Source organism: Notothenia rossii (genome assembly GCF_949606895.1).
Source record: "Notothenia rossii genome assembly, chromosome: 5".
NCBI classification, from domain to species: Eukaryota; Metazoa; Chordata; class Actinopteri; order Perciformes; family Nototheniidae; genus Notothenia; species Notothenia rossii.
This window is the reverse complement of record NC_136903.1, coordinates 87,034,738-87,059,745: the sequence shown is the minus strand read 5'-3', so window position 1 is coordinate 87,059,745 and position 25,008 is coordinate 87,034,738. Positions and strand designations below refer to the sequence as shown.

At 40.4% G+C, this 25,008-nt stretch overlaps 1 protein-coding gene across 1 annotated transcript in view; it reads right to left on the bottom strand.

Moving 5' to 3' along the window:
* cntn4 (contactin 4) overlaps window positions 1-25,008 on the bottom strand; it is a 174,086-nt gene that overhangs the window by 15,218 nt on the left and 133,860 nt on the right. Inside the window, 1 exon segment of the mRNA XM_079683091.1 lies at window positions 9,695-9,822. Coding sequence (XP_079539217.1) covers window positions 9,695-9,822 — 128 coding nt within the window.

Sequence of the window (25,008 nt, the reverse complement as noted above, 5' to 3'; positions counted from 1 at the left end):
CTAAAGGAATGGATAAGTAGTAGTACAAATACTTGAGTTCCATGAGTGTGTGGACAAATAATAGCATCAATATCCACTTTTGTGTAATAAATTGAATATCCAATTACAAAGCAGATGAAATGAACACACAAGTGGTACTTGAGTTTATCTGGCACAGCTGTAGGGTGCATCTGGCAACACATGGTGAACTGATGTGGGGGAAAGGCAATAGGAGAAAACAGCTCCTGAGGGACGTACAGGGAAATCCACAATCAAAAATTGCACTCCTCTATCCCTGGGAATGCTGTAAACATTCATCTCTTTTATTATTGCTGCAGCAGAATTGGTGTGTTTGTCTCTTCTCAACATGAACTCCTCTCCTTGTGATCCCTTCCTTCCTCCAGGGATTGGCTGTGACAATGACGGTGGGAATATTCTCCCTTATTACCCTCCTCTGTCATCATTTGTGACAGATTATATGGACAACCAAGGTTGGTTACACAACCCCACACTGGGCTCTTGAGGATAATTTGATTGATTTCTATCTTGTATAATGCCTTGTTACCTGTTGCCATGGTAAACTCCGGGACAGTAACCCAGTCACTTAGCGGGGTCAATCACAGACGAGCTACAGAGTGTGTCAACGTGCTGAGACCTCAGGTGGATCTGCTGAGTTTCACTTTGAGATTATGAAAATGGCCGTCTCCAATGTGAACAGCAGCGTTACATCAAGTAGAATTCTGTCCACAGCCCTGATCATAGCAACACAAAAACTATCCTCTTGAATTGGAAATCACGTCCCAAAAGCAATATCACACTCTGGAAAAATCCTTTTATGGAATACATTTCAATGAAAAGATTATCTGCTGGCATAAAAAGACAAACCACTTATATTGATGCAATCAGGAACCAATTAATTGATACATTTAATTAATAATCCTCACTCCTTTAAGGTCCTGCTACTATTTACATGCCCCCCCCCCCCAGGGTACATGACTATTATATCGTTACTCAATCATTTTAATTATAATTTGTCATTCATTACTCTCTTTTTGTCTAACCCCTCAAATGCTAACTCACACACACACCCACACCCACACCCACACACACACACACACACACACACACACACACACACACACACACACACACACACACACTTATTTACTTGCAAATTCACCTTACTGTCTTCTGTGTATATGTCACACTGTACTTGTATGTACTTCTCTCCTATATCACTAAATAAAAAATTCCCAACAAATAATTAAAATGTCTGTCTCTCCTCAGTCACGTTTAGTAACACATGTCACCTTGTTTAACATGCATTATCATCCATAAATTAATTAAAAGCGTCAAACTAGTGTGTGTCGTGTGAACTGAATACATAATAAAGGCTCAAAGCATGATTTCTCCAACCATGGATGAAAGTATGGGAATAAATTATACTCCTACTAATCTCTAAGTGGTGGCTGGACCATTCGTGAATCAAGCTTTTGGAGTGGTTTTATTCAGATTTAAGGACTAAAGGAGATTGGCTGCAAAGAACATATATAAAAAAATAGATGTTTGGTTTTAGTTGTTGAATTTGATCACATGTATTACATATATTGCTTGCTTTTGTTCTCTATAAACAACATCTAATAAAAAACAATTTATTTTCGAAAAAGGTAATTGTTTGGGGGGAAAGGGCACGACAACTGACCTCTTTAATGTCTGGTTATTCTTTGAATTTTTTTAATTCTTTAATTAATATTTCAAAAATAATTTCTGAACCATTTTCAATCACAAGTAATTATTATAATTTTTATTATTATTATTATTATTATGGTTGTTTATTATTCATTGAATGTTTTTAGGGGCATTAGAAAGAATGTCTAACTAGCAATACACCATGTAAGGAGATACAAATATTCCTATTAATAAATCATTAATTCATTAATATTTAACTCGGTTTATATTGACCTATATTCAGTATAACCAGTACCAAATTAGATTGACATTTCAGGATAAATCCTAGAAAATTAATAGGAAATAAAGGACCTGGGAAATAAAGCCTTACAAAAAATATTGCTGTGGTAACCGTTGATACATATACATTGATGTCTTATTATTCAAGCAGCATCAAGATGGACCACTCAACCATACTTGTCAACCCTCCCGATTTTCGCGGGAGACTCCCGATTTCATTGCCCTCTCCCGGTTTCCTCCCGGGCTCATATTTCTCCCGCATTTCTCCCGATTTCTGACAAAATCAGATTTACTCAGGACTGTTTCCACTCGGACTTTAATACAGCTACACCATTGTTTGGTTTCCATGGTAACATGTCTCTTTAGTAGCGCGCGCAACTCAAAGCCTGAGAGGGGGAGGCAGATATTCACAGAAAACAGAACAAGAATCAACAACTACTCTACTCTCTGCTCACTCCTTTCCTGTAAAATACAGGTCCAGCCCACACATATGCTCCATCAAGGACGGTGCTACAGGGCCGCAAGGCAGTGCACTTACAACTACAATAAGCATGTTAATGTTAATCTAACAGCTCCGGCGATCCACTAGCACCCCCCCCCCATTTTGCATTTTGAAATGCTCCCGATTTCTGAGGTCTAAAGGTTGTTAAGTATGCACTCAACTGAACCGAAAGTGGTCTAATCAGATGCTTGGCGTCCCCACTGCACCAGTTTCACCAGTCTTCGTACAAACAGCAGCCATCATGAATAATGCTGATACTGCTGCCCCCCCCCTGTGGACGATCCTTCCAAGCTTTAATGGTGAGCATGAATTCTCCTTGAGTGTATAGACACTCTGTAGCTTTCCACACAAGGTGAGCTTGAATAATGCATGGAGGATCGAAGTGCCATGGGCCGCGTGATTGTAAAAAAACAAATATACCAGAGAAAATCTTCACCTTGCTAGTCTTTCAAACTGAGATAGATGCGCATGATGTGAAGGTACGTAGGTTCAAGACCAGCAGAAACTTGCAGGTCGAAGGCTTTTTCTTAAAAGGTACATCTGCAGATTATTTAATGCATTTGAGGGTAAAGTACTCACAGTCCGTGTTGCTGAAACAGTCCTTGAATCTTCAGTTCAACATCGGGTCATTTTAGAACAAAAGTGCTGTGACCTTTTTCAAAGACAAATCGTTCCATCCCCAGTTTTACCTTCCTCTTGCTTTTATTAACAAAGAAAGCTTTTATAAGCACAACCACATTTTTAAACCACTTATTTTTCAATGCAAAAATCACAGGTCTCTCAAGGACAAACTTCAATGGCAAGAAATCATTGTGTACATCACTCAACAACAAGATGCACTCATTACTGTTAGTTGTAGGCGTTGCTGTGGCACATCTGTAGCAACCTCCAGGTTATCACTGACAGATGGCTGCCTTTCATTCTTCAATACGGTGGTTAAGAGTAACACATCACATTTCTTTCACATAATTGATGGGAATCAACATGGACAAACAGGTTTTAATGGAAAAGCGCCTACGTGCCTTTAGTATGATACTAGAATGTTTTAACATCCAAGTACATGATGTTACTTCTGTCTTGTTCCACCAAGAGACAAAGTAAACTAAAGCAATGAGCAGGGCCGTCTTTCTAGTTTGAAACCATCTTTACTATACTCTTGAACAATATGCAACACAGCAATACATTCTGACCAATACATCTGAGCATGCTCTGTTTCATGTTTCATAATGTTTGCTTCAGGAGACATGAGCCTTATTTCTGTTGCATATTGTGTGACAACTTGTGTTAAGCGTACTAAGAGGAAAGCCTTTCCTATAATATCTGTGGTGAACGTGACACACTGTTACGGCCCCTACACACAGCGGCGTGCGTTGCCGCTTCAACGCTTCTGCCCATTCACTTTGAATGGGGTGACGTCACGATTCGCCGAACTGCATTGTGGGAGAAAAGCGTAGCTTCTCTCACGGTGCTCGACGGAGGCGTCAGCCAATCGAATCATATGCCAGTACAAGCTCTAGCCAATCAAACCGCGTGCTTGTGTGCCTGGGGTGGGAGATTCATGTGATTGGTTGTTGGTCGAGTTTCAGCCCCCCCCGCCGGCAAGCGACAACGCACGCCGGCGTGTGCAGGAGCCGTTACAGTTCTGAATCAAATCAACAAAGCAAAGGCGTATCTCTGCCTGAAGGTTAGCCACCTCAGTGTGTAATGCATGTCTAATACACTAGTTCTGTAAGAGCACTGTAACACACATTTGAGCTACTTGTGATGTGTTTAAATCATTGAAGCACGGGTCCAGTAATCAAGCTGCGACAGAGCCAATGCATTATCGGACATATCTAATGAAGTTCGATGGCATAACCTTTACAACTCTTCTTACAACTCCTTCCCATTTAAGGGAGTAGAAAGCAAACACAGGTAAACTTAGTCAGAGCTCAGAAGTTTTGAGTTCACTGACCATCTGTAATGATCGGCGGAGACCCGTAATATCCGGTGTAATCAAAATTCAGGGCCTATAATCAAGTGCAATTAATCTGCTAATATCCCCCCAGTGTCGGTGTAATGGGGGCATTAACAGGGCTCATCTGTTGTGACGGCGCCGCTGCTGTTTGCTAGCTGGATTATTCACAGCGGGAGAGCCTGAATGCTTTTTGACAGGTATTCTTCAGCATTCATATCACCAAAGTCAATTTGAATAAACTACTGTCATCTCCCATAAGGGCTGCTCCTGCAAAACACATGTCTCCTCGCTAAACAGGTTTGCAATCCTCAATGAAATAGTGAATGTAAATTACCCCATCCCATTTTCCAAACAATATCGATTGTGACAGGAAGGCACGAGATCACATACAGGAACATTTGCAGAAAAACAGCTTTAACATATGAAGATGGAAAGGGAAGCACGTGAAAGAGGGTGTCAAATAAAAGCCATATTTCCTTTCACAGGAATAACAAGTGGAAAACAGCGGAGTATATTTATGCTTAGAAGACATACGAATGCGTGTGTCCTTGCAGCTTGATTGGAAAATCACATATAGGCCATCAACCTGAACCTACAGAGAGAGCGGAGGGTTTCTCCCCCCCCCCCCCATGCAAACTGATTGGCTTGGGGGGGCGGGGGGGTGCGCTCTCTAACATATTCATTTCACAGTGTGCGATAAGTGGGTAAAGGGGAGTGTAAAAGGCAGCTTGTAGCAGTGCTGTATTCTTCGTTATGCTTCAAAGTCGAGCTCAGCGCTTCAAATTTCACAGCAATGAACGTGTGAAAATACAAATACACTGACATTACAAATCAGTTAATTTCTCAGCTTCAATTATGCAAAGGTTCCTGATGATTTTCGTAGGCTTCGATTGGAGTGAGAGGCATCAGCATAATTCAGCTGCAAGGTGCACTCTGAGCTCGCCTCCCCACATCCTTGACTGCTGCTGACTTCCAAGCATTCATGAAATATGCACTCTGTCTTTTATAATTCAACAGAAAAAGGAAACATGCCTTGATAGTGATTTAAAGACGAAAGCTGGTCTAGAGTTATTTTGTTATGTGTTTTCCAGGAAAAAAGGGATGTACTGTAAATATACAGTCTGGACATTCCTCTGGCTGTTATTCACATTGACATGAATCAATGCTTTTCAAAGTATTCAATCAAACACTCTCCCGCAGGGCTTAGGAATAAACCATCCTTTTATACGATAAAAAAAAGTAAAAAGTCAAACAGATATTTTAGCTCTGTGTTGTTGAAACGGCATTTCAAAAAGATGTTACAGATCGCTATACCTTGGAGAAGAAAGACAATTAAATAGATTGAACCCTTTGAGCAAGAATCATAAACTACGGAACAGGAAGGAGAAGCTCTGTCTTCCAGACTTCATGAGAAAATGATTTCACTTCAGAGAGCGGTTGGACAACACACAGCACCTCTCATCATATGATCTGGGGAATTGGAAGGATTTTGGCTTCACTTTATTAGTTTTCTTTACCCTGTGCAATTCATTTCTAACAGGTGAAAGGTCTCCTAACCCACAACACAGGCAACCAATTGTCTGGTAACCACATTCTCTATGGGTGATAAAAGGATCTGAATGTTTTTGTCGAGGCTTGCCCACAGGATTTGCCTTGACATCTCAGAATATGCAAGTGATTTCTTTAAAATATGTGATGCAAGAAGTCCAATAATCTGTTGCAATATACATTTTAATCCATACTTTGGAGATTTTAACCATGAGCATTTTCTTCCAAAAGCCTATACAATGAATATCAATCATTTTATAATCCATACTAAACCAGCCAATGAGGAAGGTCATGTCAGCAACAATGAACGCACAAATGAACTGTGCAACCTCTGTGAATAACAGGTCCCAGTGAGGGTGTAGTTCAAATGTGTGTGTCAGCAAATCCCCAGGAACTAAAGCAGGTGAGAAAACTATCCCCCGTGGAAATAGCACAAAAAAATGCAGTGTGCTCAGAAAAAAGAATTAGAAGAACCACCCAATGCAAAGGACCAAATACTCAGCTTACATTCATCGTCAATGGAAGTAAGGCTATTTTTATAGCTCAAACCAGCATTAAAACAATGCACATTTAAATAAGAGAAACCCTTTTAAAGACATTCCAATGTTAAGGACGTAGAAATAAATAAAGGAGAGGCTAGATTGTTCTTCATGCATATTTAAGGTTCAGCCAATGGCATTGCATTAAAAGTTTTCAACCTGCATTTGAAGGTGCGGTCAAACTTCCTCCAGACGTTTTTTCCTGCTACGTGGTGAGCAGCAACTACACTGAACAAAAATATAAACGCAACACTTTTGTTTTTGCTCCCATTTTTCATGAGATGAACTCAAAGATCTAAAACATTTTCTACATACACAAAATAACCATTTCTCTCAAATATTGTTCACAAATCTGAAAAAATCTGTGATAGTGAGCACTTCCCCTTTGCCGAGATAATCCATCCCACCTCACAGGTGTGCCTTAGGCTGGCCACAATGAAAAGCCACTCTGAAACGTGCAGTTTTGGTTTATTGGGGGGGTCTGGGGGGGTCCGAAAACCAGTCAGTATCTGCTGTGAGGGTTAGGGTTAGGGTTAGGGTTAGGGTTAGGGTAATGTTGGGAATCGAGTGGCCTGTGTTCATCGTCCATAACATACGCCTGCCCATACCATAACCCCACCACCGCCATGGGCCACTCGATTCACAACATTACCCTAACCCTAACCCTAACCCTAACCCTCACACCAGATACTGACTGGTTTTCGGACCCCCCCAGACCCCCCCAATAAAGCAAAAATGCATGTTTCAGAGTGGCCTTTTATTGTGGCCAGCCTAAGGCACATCTGTGCAATAATCATGCTGTCTAATCAGCATCTTGATATGCCACACCTGTGAGGTGGGATGGATTATCTCGGCAAAGGAGAAGTGCTCACTATCACAGATTTTTTCAGATTTGTGAACAATATTTGAGAGAAATGGTTATTTTGTGTATATAGAAAATGTTTTAGATCTTTGAGTTCATCTCATGAAAAATGGGAGCAAAAACAAAAGTGTCGCGTTTATATTTTTGTTCAGTGTAAATGCTGCTTCTCCATTTTTATTTGCACTCTGGTAACTGTTAGCAGACTTCTACCTGATGACCTCAGAGGCTGAGAGGGTTCGTATCGTAAAAAGACACGTCTTGAGAGATTTATAGACGAGGAGCAGTATACACTTTTCTCCGAAACACTGAAAGACATCAAATAACTGGTGTATTGTGTTCAGCACACTTAGGAACCAGCTGCCAGAGTCCTAACAAAGAGAGGGGGGAGATTAGAGAGAAGAACAGTTCAGTAATCTAACATGCAAGAAATGAAAGCAAGGCTTAGTTTCTCAGTTGTGACTGAACACAAATCCTCAGATTCTTGCTTTTGACGGCAGAATGAAAACTTTGTAATTGTCATTCGACGTGCCTGGTAAAGTTTTTCCATCATTACAAAAACGTTTCTAAATATGTCTCGAGATGAACAATAACTTTCAGCCTTCGTTTGTTTGCACCAACGACCATTTAAATGGGCGACACCTGGCACACCTAATCATCATTTGTTTGTTTGCCTTGCAGAGAGAATATTTTGGACTCTCACTTTATGACAGATCAAGGTACATTTGAGTGCTTTCTACATGATTACGACAGGTGATGCTATGTATAATGTGGTCTAAGGACATTATGTGAACAGAAGAGGCCCAAGGGTTGAGCCTTGATGAACCTCAACATCGTGTAGGTCTTCTGATATTCATACATACAAACTGAGAAAAATGGTTTCTTTCCTGAAGATTCAACCAATTTATCCTATTTTGTCTCCTAGTATTGTCTAGTAGTCAACTGTGTCAAAAGTAGCATTACGATCTAATATGACAAGAACTTAAAACAATTTCTAAACAGTAATCATGAAGGAACAGTCATGAAAGCTATCTCAGTACCTTGACTAGGCCGAGAAATGATATTGAAATGGATTTATCAATTAAGATGTAATTTATTTTCGATGTCATTTATCAATTTAGATATATTTCGTTTTTTAAACTTTGAATAGTGTACTTGGTAGGTACTCACAAATGTACATGTGTCTGGACAAACTATTTAGGAGAGGCTTGGTGACTCCAGTTTTTACATCTTCAGGAATATTCCCAGACGAAATGCGGTTATCACCTATAGAAAGGTGTCCTAGTGTTTCTCAGATCTAAATTGTACATTTTGAGTTTCATTTTGAATATATCATGGTACATTTGAAGTTCCTTTCTGTCTCTTTTCTGCATTCCCCTTGGCCAGAGAATGGTTTAACTTAAGGATATCAATGGCCTTTTGTCATTAAAATAGTTTAGAGACAGAGGTCAAAGTGAGTACAGAACATGCAGAGATAGCTTCCATTATCAGTGTATGCTCACTTATGAACAGTTGTTGCTATCGTATGGAATTAGGGAGAGATAGATATTTGCCACAAAAGATCTGCAATAGCAAGGTCAGCTACTGTAACATCTGAAATATTAACAGCCTTATTGATGGCAAAGTATTCTCTAGCTATGTTGTAAGGTATAATAAGTCTTAGCACCATAGCAGAAATACAATCCCCAGGCCATATGATCAAGCAACACTCAGCCTTTTCAACGCAACATATCCTCTGTCAGTACTGGAGGAACTAAAGCAGTGAGCTGAATGTTTTCAACACCTCTGAAAACAGGCTTGGCAACAAATGTGTATTTCCAATGATGGGAGCACGGACAAAAAGTCCTGCTTGAAAAATCAGAGTCCAGAGGGCTCTCTGTATCTGTCTCTATATGTATTTATGAAATGCTTCAGGTATGTTTACAGGTAACAGCGGAGACTGTGGCTGCGAGAGAGTGCGGTCGTCTTTGAAGCAGGAAGTTGTTGGTTCAATCCCAGCCCGTGCTTTCAACATGTCGATGTATCCTTGGGCAAGATACTGAACCCTGAGTTGCTCCCGTTGGCCAACGTTGTGTGAGTGTGTGTGAGTGTGTGTGAATGTAAGTTCCTAGAGCAAGCTACACTGCTATGTATACATGGGTGTGAAAGGGTGAAAGACATGTAGTATGTAAAGTGCTTTGGGGGTCGTAAAGACTGGATAAAGCACTATATAAGTACGGTCCATTTACCATGAATGAAACATCGAGCAGCTCTACTTGACGTCAGAATGGAAAACACACGTCTCAAGAGATAGACTTGAGTGATGAAACAGTGATGAAATCTTGAAAGGGGATAGGAAATACCTTTAATGGTGACACTTCCTGTGCTGCTGGCCACGCCAAACTGGTTTCGTGCCATGCAGGTGAAGAGGCCTGCATCAGATTTGGTTGCGTTCCATATCCGAAGGTTACCATTGTCCAAGATGGAGATCCTGCAAGTAATAAGAACATGACATATGTCACTGCTGTAGCATTGGCTTTTTGCTGTGCACACACTTTACATTTTTTAGCGGTTTTAACAATGGTTGACATTGCTGCAGTGTCTCTTATTAAGTTATGTTTCTTTGCAGATGACGATGAGAAATAGGATTGCATTTTCAAGGTGTGAATAATTCAGTACATGACTTTAAAATATCTAGGACATCATGCCCTTTCTACAATGGCCACAAGTGCTTCAAAAAAGGTCAAAAAGGCCTTAACACAAATTTGACATTTTCTTAATAATAAGCAAAAATGGAAATCGTGTCCTTGGAAGCAAGCTTCTCTGGGAAATCAAGGGTGGACCAACTCGTCAAAACACAATGAATTCTAATTAGCTGAAATGCTGTGCTGAATCTGTAAACTGGAACAACGTCAGCCTGATTGTGAGGGGGGGGGGAATGTTGTGTAAAGATGTCGTCTGTAAATTGCTGTTCACCTAAAGTATCAAGTGAAATTAATTGATTAACTCACTGTTGTATGGCAGCACGTTTTTGAAGGAAAATTAGGAATACATGGGGAGAAGTGTTTTAATCATGTTTATTTCCAGCTGAATTGAATACTCGATTCGGATTTCTCAATTTTTAAACTCCAGCGGTTATTATTTTTCACTAACAGACCGTTGCTAAGAAGAACAGGCTGTTGCTAAGGAGAATCACCGGACTATGCAGTCATATCAATCCCAAGAAATAAATATTGTCTGTTTAACATTAGATAAATTATCCATCAGAAAAACACTTTGGAATACTTTTTTAATATTAATGTTTTTATTTGTGAAGAGCACTAAACTTTGGATTCATGATGGCTAAAGAAAGCTCGAGTGCACTAGAATTTGAAAATACACAGCCGGAACAAATCTGCCCCTTCCTTACAGAGCCCCTCCTCCAACACACACGAACACGCACATGACCAATGAGGGCACGAGATAAGTTTGTGCACAGATGGAAGGCTGACAGGCAGGTAGGCCATCCAGTTACTTTAGCCGGGCCGGCTCAGATGATTGGTCGTGCTTTTTACAGCGCCACGGCTTCCACAGATGATATTTTTTTATGGATTTGTTGTCAAAGCATTTAAGATATTCATAGCTATCGGGATGTTAAGAGCATTCCATGGAATATAACAAAAAAGTGTATCTCGAGCCGGTTTCTCAAACGTACCTACCCCACCTTTAAGACAAGGTAAGTCTATTTATAAAGCACTTTTCAGACACAAGGGCAACTCAAAGTGCTCTCCAAAAACTTCAACAACAAATGAGAGGATTCCCAAGAGAGACACAATCCCTAACAGATAGAAATGAAATAACAATTACTTTTTGAAATACAGTAGATTTAAGAGTTTCAAGAGGATCAAAAGTAAAATAATATAAATGACCTCGGGAAACAGAACACAAAGGAAACAAAGTTATTGATTAAAGCAGAGGTTTCAGAAAAGCTTTTCCCCCACTATCACATAACCAGAAAGTATTATTAACACTCATATTCCTCCATCTATACCCTCAACTGCAAAGCCAACCTATTATACAATCTGCCTCATTGACATAATAAACACATTACTGTATTGATGAACAGCAACACGGCCAAAATCTAACATAACAGATCCTGTATACAGTATCAACACACACCTTTTCTAGAGGAATGTCACTACCTTAAATCAGCGTCACGTGATTCCTCTACTGCTCTTGATTGATTAAAAGCACCCATCTGACGATAACTGACGCTATGACACAATTGAGCTGAAACAGAAAGAGTTAATAGCCAGAAGTGTACGGTATGTGAGCGGGGTGTTTCTTGTTTGCACCAGAGATGCATTTAACTGGATGTACTTGTGAAAAGCAGTTGATACCGTGTGACATGGTGTTACATCCCCCCCTGCTTCACTGTCTAAATGGGGCTTCTTCAAGCGATAAGAAAATGCAGAGACAGTTAGTATAAGAGAACACACTTCTAAAACCACACGGTGCTGCTGAGTGGAGGCTTTTGGTTTAAGTCAGGCTGAGAGAAAAGTGCTGAATGCAAGTAGCCAACGATGACCATCAGTTACACGGGGGGGCATATCGCTGTGTGGGATGGCCCGCAGTTAATGACATTAAACCTGGGGGCTGATAAATTGAGGAAAAAACCCATTAAATGGCACCGCAGTCCGACAACTGGCCATAACCCTGAGCAGAGTAAGCACAATTCAAACAACTGCTGTACGTTAATTACATTGATGGCGTTCGGTGTTTGTTGTCTAACGACTCATGTTATCTTAAAGTTCACCTATTATGCTAAATCCACTTTTTCATGTCTTTTATACATAACCATGTGTCCAATCTGTTTTAAGAGATTATGAAAGTTTGGCTCACTTTTTGTCCTGATCCATTTATATAAAAACCCGATCAGATTTTGGCAACGTAACCAGCACATTGTTCACACCCGTAGCTCAACATAGATAATTACCTTTTGTGTTTTGCACATTTCCTTTTCACCAGGGACAAAGCAGCTATCATGTGACTTGTGTGCCATAAATCTTGTAAGAGGATGCCGCATGCGAGCACAATGGCTCCTACTGTATAGAGAGACAAATCCTCCTGTGGAGCCAAGGCTTGTCTTAGCAATTCAACACGTTGTGGAACTGCTTGTGAAGCCTCATAAATATTGGGGAGGAATTTTCCTTTCATCAACAGCACAGAAAGTAGAGCAGACTGTCTGCATAAGAGATCATCATTTTACTCTGGATCTAATGAAGAGCAGTTCAGGTCAAACAGAGCACAGAGGTGGTGAATAAGAGATGGAAGCTTAATTTAACACTTTTCAGTTTTGTTCCTGCCGTCCCTCGTCTCCGTCATCGCCCTGTCTGCGCGATGTGACCGTTATGTAAAGAGACATTTCCCACCTCCTTCAAGGAGCCAGCGGAGGGGCAGGTATCAATAATTCACAGGTGAGATGACCACAAGAGCCACTCCTTTCATCTTTGACTTAAACAGATTTAATGGACACAGCAATAATCCTCCTAAAAAGAGGGCGATCATTTTTGAACAAGGGGAGATGGCCGAGAGCACTCCTGTAATCCTAAAAAACACAGGTGTGTGTGTTTTGGGGGCGAGATCAAGCCTCTGAGGATGGGGCCTGTACGGCGTTGATCCTCCCTGCTCTGAGACTAGATGAAAGAGACAAATAACATCAGTCGCAGCGCAGCTATCACCGACACTGTGAAGTGGAAATCGCAGGAAAAAACAGCGCGGTCCAAAGTAAAAGGCTGTTTTTGTTATTTCCTTACATTCTCTTTGAGACGCTGTTAACAGATGCAGACGCTGCCTCTTTGTAAAGCTTCTTCACAATCAAAAAGGCACTTGAAAGCCTTGTTTTGATGTTTCATTCAAAAAATATTTGTCTTTGATCTGTTTGATAAAGTCTACATTGTGAGAGGGAAACTGTCACAATCCAAATAATGAGTCTCCAGGAAATTGCGTGTTGAGTGCAGCGGCTTTGAACTAAGTGCGGGTCTGGAATGTAGAGCGAGTTTCTAATGGCAGCTGCCGAATATACTCCTGCTAATCATCTGAGCCCGCCGTCTACACAAAAATCCCAAACTTCCCAATCTATGAAGGGGCGTGTGCTCATAAAAATTCCCCATACAAACAATGTGCCTAATCACAGATTAGACGCTGATTTTGAGGGCTTGGAGCAGCAGCGTTCATGAATACTTAGTGACTCCGAGATGCCACGGCTGATTGGTAGCATGGCTGCGGGGTGGAGGCCTGTATTGAAGCCTCTACTTAATTACCAGGGTAAATAAAACCGGCTTGTGAAAATAGGGGTTAAGATTCTATCAGTGGGATTACTCAGCCATGAGACCACAGGAAGAGAGATCTTTGCAAGCTTACGGTGATTCAAGCTAATAATTAGTCTCAGCAAAGGCCTTTCTATACACAAAGACTGTTGCCTCAGTGCGCGCACGGCTAATGCAGCTCGCCCCCCGAAGCAGCCATCCGCTACCAAATACCGGGCGAGTAAATGGGAGAAGCGAGAGTGAAAGAAATACTGCAGGGTATGTGTTTGATTATGTGTTTGCCTGCCACGGTAAGCTCACAGATAAGGTGAGGTGTTGCTTTCTCCGACCCACTTTGACCATCATCGACCTACCTGCAGGCGATGTTTCTAATCATAATTGTATCAAAACGTCATCGTTGCTAACAGAACTCAAGGCGGACAGGCTGTAATGTGGCGAGTGCGTGGAGAAAAAGAGACGAGGTCACCATATCCTCTGTCGCGGGACAAGGGGTGGGACCTAACTTCAGGTGTTGATCTATGCTCTTGACTGCTTTAAAAACCCTGAAGTGCATGGCGGGGGGAGGGGCGGCGTGAAATAAATTGAAAGGCTGTCTCTCCTCAGGTTCCCCACAGTGTGCTGTTCTGGAGAGAAACGGCCTTGTCAGTGGCATAAATCAAACCCAGCTGTGGAGCAGAGACCCAGGACGCTACAACCTGCCGAGCGCGATTTTCGACCCGCGGTACAACTTCTCAGATGTCTACTTTATGCAGAATCATGACTAAACTTGAGTATACGCTCTCCTTTCTTGTGAAGTTCATCAAGGTTAACCGTCGATAAGAAACCACACAGCAGTCCTGTTTTGTGTTTGTTCTTTCAGACAACAAAGAGATTGGCTCACTCTCCAGAACGAGGGACACCTGGGCATTTACTTTTGACAATTCTCCGATACAGGTGTAATTGATATTGATTTTGGCTGTACTCAGACCTCTACCAATAGCTCTCACCTTGTCACATGGGTCATTAGCTGCAGCAGCTGATTGGAGCATTTCCACACGGCTCTATGAATTCGGATGATTAGCTTTGAGACTATTAGAAATGTAAAGCTGTGCAGAACTAAATCTTAAAGCCAAGGCAGAGTCAACCGAAGCGAACCCTTTTAAAAACAAGGGATATATCAAGCTATAAATGGACTGGCTGAACGTAGCAAGGACCATAAATGTCCTTTTAATTTAAATGTAAATGTGTTAACCACACAAGCAGCATGGCTTTTCGTCAGTTGTGTGACATCACTATGTATCGGCTGGTACTCCAACATATTGTACATGATATGCTGAGGGTATAACTAATCAGAGCAGACTGGGCTCTGGTTTCAGACAGAGGGTGAAAGAGGTGTTGCAGCACAGGCAAATGAGAGACAAATAAAGAGCTTTTTGAACATTGAAGCCTGGAGACATGTCCCAGTAGAGACACAAAGAACAAATATGAACCTGAAAATGATCAACACGTCCTCTGTCAACAAACCTGACCTCCAAATTATAAAAAAAGCATGACGTAATCTTTCCTTTAAACGTAGTGATAACTATGACTGTTTATTTTCCACAAGTTGGAAGAAAATAAGCTGCAGGCAACAAACATTGAGGTCCAGAAGTGGAACTAAACAAACAACAGCAGTCCTGAAAACACTGTGTAACGAGATTATTCTCTCTTAAATGTGACTACTGAGTTGAATCTTCCCTTCTTTGAAATTAAGTCAATTAAAAACCCTTTATTTGTCCCCCGGGGGGCAATTTGCAGAGGAGACGTACACTAAGAGTAACACTTATTTAACGCAAAAATACATATTTAGACGGCTGTGCTACGAATATGGCAGTTGGTGAGACGGAGAAATAAATCAGAGGTTAAAAAACGAAACGAAAAAAACCTAAGGGTTGTGATTTAAATATGCCAGTGAGTCAGTGCTCAGCCTCATCACATTACAATGCATGGTCGCTAAAAGCAGGAGCACAAATCACTCCCTGGGTGTGAGGAGTTATTAGGCAGCTCGATTACAGTTTACCTTTCCAGTTTTACAGCTGTACAAAAGCACCGTACCTTGCATACAATGACCATCAATCGAGTAGAAAACACCCGACTGACAGGCATCTTTTGAAGGTGTCAATCAAAGCTCAAAAACAATAAAACAAGTGCCTCTGTGGCCACTGCTTCTGGGAGCTCTTGCTTCAAGACACAGCAATTGAATGAGAATGACTGACACCAAACATGCACTCATTCTCCGCGGCTCAACAAAGGCAAAAGCTCTGCCGCTGATAGCGGTGTTATGGGCTGTTTCTCTTCTATTGGCCCCACATTAACATAGCAAGGCAACACTTGAAATGACTTTCCTTTTGGTTCACTGTGAAATGACAATAGTCTCCAGGGCAGCAGCTAGCATTAAAAAGCTTCTTTGGCAATATTGTTGCTTTATAAAAACACAGCCAGGGGACACAGTTCAGTATTAATCTCTTACTGGATGAAATGAACACTACGTCTCCAGTGTGTATTATCATAATGTAAGCAGTGGAAATCTTTCCCATAGCCTCAACACAGGATTTATTTCCTTTTTTGCATTACTTTTTTTGATAGATACACTGGGAATTGTGCACTGCATTATAATACTAACACTCCCAGGAACAGTTTGTGAGGCAGTTTGGATATTAGATGGTCCATTCCAGGAATTGGTCGCGAGATTTATTTACTAAATAACGAGAAAAGTTTTGCCTTAATTTACATAATGGTGGGATAAATGAAATAAAACACACTTCGCTATCTGGTCTCATTTCAACAATAAAGGGGAAAAGTGTATAATGTCCCTAGGTGTGAAGAGATTGTTAACTTGTCAGAGCCTAATGAAAAAATTACGTTTTTTCAACACATCCGTGCAAATGAACCCTCTCAGAATAAATGTTGCGTAAAATTGTGCAGTTTTTTTTTATAGGACGGTGTCTTAATGAAGTCGGTTGATTGAGGACGTCTTAATTCCCGCCAGTGGACCGCGATGTGATTGTGTTGGTAATTGCATTGCGACGAGAGGGGGTCTATAGGCTGGGCCCACTGAGAGGCTTGTGTATGAACTTCCAGAGGATTCCTTTAATCACAAATTGCTCTCCTGGTTTATTCCCCCTTCACACAGATATTCATCTCTTCTCGTGTGCTGAGGTAACCCTTCAGGAATAAAGAGCACACACATGTTCCACGGGAAATTGTCAGAGGGACCAAGATGGATTACTCATGCTGCGTCGGCGGATTCTCGCTGTGAAAAATGATATCAGCCACAGTCTTCCAGATAAAAAGAATCCCAGCTCGTGGTACATGGGATGCAGGCGGGTAAAGAGGGCTTTGACCTAATCTCAGCAAACATCTCAGAACTCACTTTATCTCGGGTGTGAGATTTATTTGAGTTTAGTCAGTCAGCAACATAATCTTTGCAGCGACGTGTTTTAACACCACTGGAGAAGGGAGAAACTGCGAAGGTTAGACTGACTGATGATAGAAATGTTGCCATGTGATGCCTGCAACATGATAATAAATAACATAATGATACAATTTTATTCTTTTTGTATTCCTAATTGATTATTTTGTATTCTTATTTTATTTTAATTATTTCAGATTATTTTTTGTATTATTATTTTATTTATATTTTATTATTTTGTATTCTTATTTTATTTTATTTTAATTATTTTAATTATTTTTTGTATTATTATTTTATTTATATTTTATTATTTTGTATTCTTATTTTATTCTATTTTAATTATTTTAGATTATTTTTTTATTATTATTTTATTTGTATTTTATTATTTTTGTATTCTTATATTTTTCTTTCATTCTTATTTTGTATTTATTTATTAATTTGTATTATTGGTCCTGTGTCTATTGACTTAAATTCTGTATCAATCACAAAGCCATGTGTTACTTGGTAAGGGGGGAGGGTATCGTTTTGAATTTTTGTTTTTGAAAGCACTTCATATTCAAATCTTGTTTTTGAAAATGGCTATATGAATAAATATTGATTGATCGATCAATAAATAAAGTGCTAATGATTGAAAGTATAGACTCTGCCTGTGAGTAATGCAGTGGTATGTGGGAGGCACGGCCATAATGGCTGCAAGGTAAATAGATGTATTAATCATTATTATGGTCCCTAAATACAACAACAAGTTTAATGAATGCTAATGATTCTGACTGAAAGGCAAAGGCCATCGTACAGTCTGTTCATCGGGGAAGTGTAAGAGGCACCAGAAGCATTTTAAATAGCTTACATTTAAAAATCTCAATACAGCTAATGCATATGTTTAAATATAAAGCCAACAATTGTCAGTCATTCAGTAAAACCTCCATTTTAACAGATTTGTTTGACGAGTAAGACCGAGCGTAGATGAATGCTTTGTGTATATGTTAGGGCCGTACGATTAACTTTTAATGTTACAAGAGAAAAGGCTTTTAGGATTAGGACTAACTGATGTGTTTAGACAACATTCGGAGATCTCGGATAATGAGATTGGATGGGTTTGCTGACCGTATATTTCTCAGAATATATAGAAAACAAGACAGAGTCTACAATCTGAACGAAAAGACATAAGAAACCAAACTCCCATTGCAAACTTCTTAAGCATGTGGAAAATGTGAAGTTATACATGCTGGTTATTGCTGATTTGCTGAAATATGATTGGACAATAGCTGTTTGTGGGAGGAGTTTGGCAAAAGAAACATGAGATATTAATTGGACTAATCAACTAGGAGCGTTTGGATGATACTGTGACTCATTGCACCTCAAAACTTTGAAACCTCTTGAACATGGGTCGTAACTGTCTCTACAAACACTAGTCCATCATGTTTAAAGAAAGCATGCTGATGCACCTGCATGGCATACAAAGGTACATTTGATGAAAAGGGTTCATGTCTGAGTGAAGGAACTGCTAATCCCTTCTTGTTCAACTATCTATAAAGTATGTCAGGCAAATGTGATCCATCCTTGCAAAATGGCTTCATCTAATCCAAATTGATATGATGACAGACTGTTCACGAACATTCAACAAAAAATGGTAGACGCAGAGAAAGCTGAGTGGTGTCATTTGAGTTTTTTAGAACAGGCGAGGGCAACACATTCTGGCAAAGCCTGACAAACTCTTTCAAAAGCTCGACCAGTTGAAAACATATCTACAAAAGGGAAAATTGGACGATCGATCGCCTAACGCCAGAGTTTCTAAAAGTAACTGGCCACAATGTTAGTATGATGTTTCAAATTTTGGAGACAAATCTCTCTATGGTAGATGAGAAATGCCTGGATAACATCTTATCACATGACATTATATTTTCCCTGTCACAGAGCATTACACAAATGTAAATCCTGGGAAATCAACAGGTTGGCTTACCTTGCAAAATGCAAAACCCTTTAATATTAGATCCATAAAGTCTAAACTAACATCATCTACCGCGTGGTTCTTCAATTCAATGGCCTACAAAATAAACGTTCATGATTAGGTCTTCATGCTAAAGTCTGAGTAAAATAACTTGTGGCGTCCTCTTGCAATTGAAAATATGCCTACGACCCACACTTGACAGACAGCAGTGAGACATGTTGAGATCATGAGCTACTTCTAAATTGATCTGATGATCACAGCGTGTCACACACATGGTGCAGTCCCCCCTGCTTAGAGCCCAACATATATCAAACTAGTGATTCATAATATTCAACTGACGGGAAGTGACATTGGTAGCCCAATGGTCAAGGGCTAGAAGAAGAAGCAGAAAATAGCTGGTATCAGGAAGTCTTGCAGTTTTGCTAATTGCTTTAAATCAAATCAAGCCGTATTTTGTCATATGGGTTGAGTAGTTGAAAGCCTGAAGTAGTTATTTTTTGCATGCAGCTGTCAATGTTAACCTGTTGACCTTTCAAGATCATTATCGCCATTTTAAAGAGAATTTTCTTTTAACAATCCTTCTTCTTCTTCTTTCGTGTAACGTCAGAGGTCAAACTCGGTGTCGTGTAGCCATGCCCGCATCTCTGGTCCTACGTCGAAGAGGCTGGCTTCCGAGGGTGGTCTATATAAAGGTTAGGTGGTTATTATATGTTCGGGCAGTCTGTTCAGGGTCACCGCACTCGCATGCAGCACTGTCTGCCAGGCCCCACTTCTTCATTAATGTCTTGAAGCGACCGACCCCAGTTCGAAGGCGGTTTAGTATGGTCCATTGCCGGCGTGGTAGGTAACAATCCTTAAAAGGTTGTGTTTCCAGGTTGTTTTTTGTCAGCAGGAGTACAGGAAAACTACTGGCTTCATTCTCATGAAACTCATCATAAGAAGTTATGAAGGGCCAGGCCAGAACTCATACTAAATTACTTTGGTAAACATTGGGAGGTCATTTGTGCTGCATTCACGTCAGCAGGAGTACGGGAACACTACTGGCTTCATTTTCAGGAAACTAAATGTAAGAGCGTCTGATGACCCATTAAATGATGAAGCAGATCCAAATAACACTCGTAAACAATGGGAGGTAGGTCATTTGTGCTGCATTCACTTCATCAGAAGAATCGGAAAAATGTATTCCCATTTGGGAAATTCAAGTGAATGAACCCAATGAAGTTGGAACCAGCTTCCCACTTGTTTAAACAGTCAACACATCGTTTTTTATTTACTCTAATTTGTTTACACATTACAAATTAAGGCTCATGAACACACAAAAGAAGGGAGACCAACTTCTGTAGTTGCTAACTGGAACTATCCAAAGAACAAACAAATGCACCACTGGCGGTAGCAGAGGCACACGCTCTCCAATGGCCGCTCTAAAATACTTTGATTAAATATCTAGCTAGCCGTTTACCTGACGTTCCCTCCGAAAGAAACGTAGGACTTTGGGCAGCGCTGAGGTTTCAACCAGCCGGTGAAATTATTTCCACTTCCTGAGCAGCTCTTACTCTGAGACGTGTTGGGATAAATAAAACATTCACAGTAATCTGCTATGCGGATGTGTGTGCTAGCAGGCACCTCTGAACATTGTTGGGTGTTTGTCTGCAGCTGCCAGGATCAGCAAAGCACTAATCCTCCGTTTAGGGAACTCCACTCCTTTCGTGGCTCTTTTAAGCTACAGCCAGGGTGGAGAGTTGTAGGCACAAACAACATGAAAAGCACCAGTCAGCTGTCCACGGCCGCCTTGTCAGGTAGTAAAACTTTCCTCTCGGCAAAGTAATGAAAGAAATCCTTCTGGGTACACATTCAGTATTCAAGCATGGCTGCTAACCTCCGCAGAGAGGCAACACTCTACTTCACGAGCAGATGTTCAATTAGAGGCAAATGAGGAAATTAGAGATCTGATGAGAAAAAATTTGAAGTGACATTTAAACATGACAAACAATGTTTGTAATAAGAAAAACAGCGTGCAGCCTGAGAATGAGGAGACTGAAATAGCAGTGCTGGGACATCCATTCACACGGATCATTTAATCACCGTCTTTATTAATACACCTGTTCCCGTACAGCGCTTATTAATTCCAAGTCCTCGTAAATTTAAGCCCTGAGACATGTGATGAGACTCTTATTAAAATCTCCTTTAAACTGAAACAAAAGGCTTCGTGTAAAGATAAGTAAATTAATACAAAGTTGGCTGCTTTGCCTCTTCCACAGTTTTGGTGATCTCCTGACGCCGATTCTTTCTGGAGTGCAGAGCAGATGGACCAACACACGGAGATCACTCTGCGAGACATCTCTTCATTTACGTGACAGCCATGCTTATTCGCTCTGCCAATATGGGAGGGATATACAGTATGCAAGAGGGACAGTTTACCACCGGGTCATGACTACACATGCAATCTGGCAGAATCCAGCTATAGTAAGTGTTGCACTCAAAAACTAATGGACTAATCAGCATCCAGGCCACATCCAGATGCCCTCTTGTGTCTTCTCACTGTAACTCAGTGAGCCAATCAAAAGCTCTTAAGACTTAAAGTCGCACCTACAGCAGAGACATTAACCGACACCACTTATCGCTATAAACGCACCTAGCAGATGATTTGGAAACAGCTCCAGGCACGAAATGAGTCAGAGAACATCCTTCGGTAGTAATTTCTCATGCTCACTGATTCACGCTCACTCTTAAATGTGTGTGTGTGTGTGTGTGTGTCAATAGTCTGGCAAAAGTAAAAGCTGAATTAGAGAGAACTCAATTCCTGATATGTGATGAATAAAACAAGATATATGGGTAGAAGCGGGGGCCGACATTCGAGGCCAATTTCCAGACAGCTTTTGAATTGAAATTAAGTGAATTGCGCATACTTGGCCCATTAGTGTGTCAAGCTACGTGCATGTTGCCACTTTGAGACGTGCTAGTGTTTTTTTTCATGACAAAATATAGACAAAGCAACATTTTAAAAGTTGAATTCACTATTCAGTGAGACGTAGAGCTCAAAGAATGATGGTTATTCGTATTTAATCCTCAACTCCTCAAGGGGAATATGCAGTTAGACAGGTGTGTTACAACGCTGGTGTTCACTTGATTACCTCTGCCAAGGACCTTTATCTTTTCAGTTTGGTTTCTGGATTGTTTGTCTCTTTTCTTGCAAAAACTAAGGGTCTGATTAACCACAAAATAACCAATTACATATTTTAAAGGCAGATATAGGCATTAACGTTCACTTACGGAAAAATTCGAAGCTCTCCAATTGACCTTTTTTCGGTTAATCTGCAATCTTTTTCCTTTAATGCTAATGCTAATAAACACATATCAATGGTGTTTGTTTGGTCACGTGTGTTATTACCAAAACAAAGGAATTTTATTTTTCACCGTTGTTTTGTGATTTCAACACGTTTGATTCTGTGTGTTGAAATTAAAATCCCAGTCATAAACCAGGCTATCCTAATCTGTCGTTAGCCTAGCTGATTAGCTTCCACTAGCGGGTGGAATATAGTCTCACAGCTCGATGTTTGAAAGGGACAGATTTTACGCTAGCTAATTGCTAAAGTGCTATCTTGGCTTTTCTTTCAGGTTCAACTACAAAACTCTGCATATCTTTGCCTTTTTACACATCACGTCCCCAACCACAGACACCATTCTGGGCAGTGATGCCACAACTTTCTGCCATCTGGCCCGAAGCCAGTCGAGTAAACATGTCTAGTCTTAAGCCTGGTAACTGTAGTGTTTTCTGTAAACCATGGCTGTCCCAACTGATCGTCTGAATAAGCAGTGATTTACTCGCAATGTGGGATAAAGACCCAGCGTGTTTGTACTGACCCAGCATGAATGCAGTGATGAGTAAGGCAGTGTTGACTGAGATGCGTTAAACCACTAAAGAGGGTGTCTTTTCTAACAAGATTAGCGTTTATGTCGGACCAACAAATATCCATGTCCCACCAATAATCATCGTTTTTGCTCACTGGCCAAGCAGGCCACCGTTTGCTTTGGGATTTCTCAGAGTAACAATGTTTATTTACTTTTAGACAAATATTAAGTACATTTACCAAGAACTAGTTGGTCTACTTAATACAAAAAGGTGAAAACAAATTACATTTTCACCTACCACTGTTATAAAAACACAAATTTTCTGATGTGTACCTTTAAAAAATGTATGTAGATAGAATAATATGTTCACCTTATATATGAAAAGGCTCTGACCCAAGGTGTGATTTCCTCTGGGGACAGTTAACAAACTTCCCCATCACTTTAAAAAAATTGGCTGATGTTGGAACTACTTTACTTAAAGGTCCTGTGTCATGCTTTTCCGGTTATTACCCGTCCCCTTGTGTGTTATGAAGGTTTTTATGCACGTAAACAGTCTGCAGAGTCAAAAACCCTCAAAGTACACCCTGTAGGGAGTAAAACTCTAACACAGAAAAGACCTGTCTATGCTGCTCCAGAACGCCTCGTTGGAGATTTTTCATTTTCCATTTGTTTCCAAAATGGACCAAACCTGCATTGCTCCTCACACACCAGGACCTTTAGCGTACATTTTCAACTAACTGGGAGTCCCATTGACTTGCATAGAGCTCCCTGGTTGGTAATAGACGAGTTGGGATGGTGGAGAAATGCTCTCCACAGACCCATTCTCACAGCGTTAGAAACCTTTTTCTTACTTAATATCAAGCCACACTTATTGTTTTTACTTCGGCTGTGAGTGTTTGTGTGTGCTCAGGATGAGTTTTGCGCTAACTCGCTGTATCGCCGACCCGGGAACCAGCAACGAGCCTCGCAATGTCCCGACCAATCAGAGCACACTGGGACACACAGGGAGGGGGGGGGGGGGGCAGGAGCTCCAACAAGCCGTTTAGGACAGAGAGTGAATACACATACTATACAGAGATGCTGTATGAGAAACCAATGTGATTTCGGAAAATTGCACAATTTAAATCTATTCTAGTAGACCTCAACAATGGAATTATGATCAGTAGAAATGACCATGACATGGGACCTTTAAGTATAAAGAAATCCCCCCTAGCTTACTCATTAACTCATGACAAAAAAAATCATACCTGCACTCTTTCCTGATCTTTGAAATTATGCTCAGTTCTCACCCATAACATTACATTAGGGCTGCTCGATTATGGCAAGAATCATAATCTCGATTATTTGGGTCAATAATTGATATCACGATTATTAAAAACGATTATCCATTTACTTTGAAAACATGAATGTATTGGAGAAAAAAAAATTGAACAGTATGTTTTTAGCAGTTTATTACCCTGAACTTTAAGTATAATTCAACTGAAAATCCCCCCAAAAATAAATATAAAAAATAAAAAATATTTTTTTTTATTTTGATTACGTTCTTTTTGTAATCGTTGCAAGCCAAAATCGTAATTGCGATTAAAATATGATTAATTGAGCAGCCCTACATTACATCACATCACATTTAGCTGGCACTTTTATCCAAAGTGACTTACAATACGTGCATTCGACCAAGAAGATACAAACTTGAAGAAAACCGAATCACATAAGTATCAGGTTTCATAGAGCTAAACTATTTTAAGGGCTACTCAACTGGCTTTAGATAAGCCAGTCCTTTCTTAGTATATAAGTGCTTAGTTAGTATATAAGTGCTTTTTATTTTATTTTCTTGCTCAAGGTGAAGTCGAAAGAGATCAGCTGCTTACAAGTGTACATATTGAGTATCATCACAGCAATCTTCTGATCCCTTATTTCCCCGCCACTGTTCAGTGCAATGTGACACCCTTTGTTCTGACAGTTTTACCAAGACAAGCCATGCTTTATGAACCCTAACACGGCTGTTATTTTGAAAACATTTTTTCCCATTTCTATCTTCCCACTCTTTCTAAAAGCATCTTTCCTTTATGTTTCTTTCCACGTGCCATGGGACTGTACATCTCCAGCCGTTTGAAACTGCTAATCTGGGGTGGAGGAAAAAAA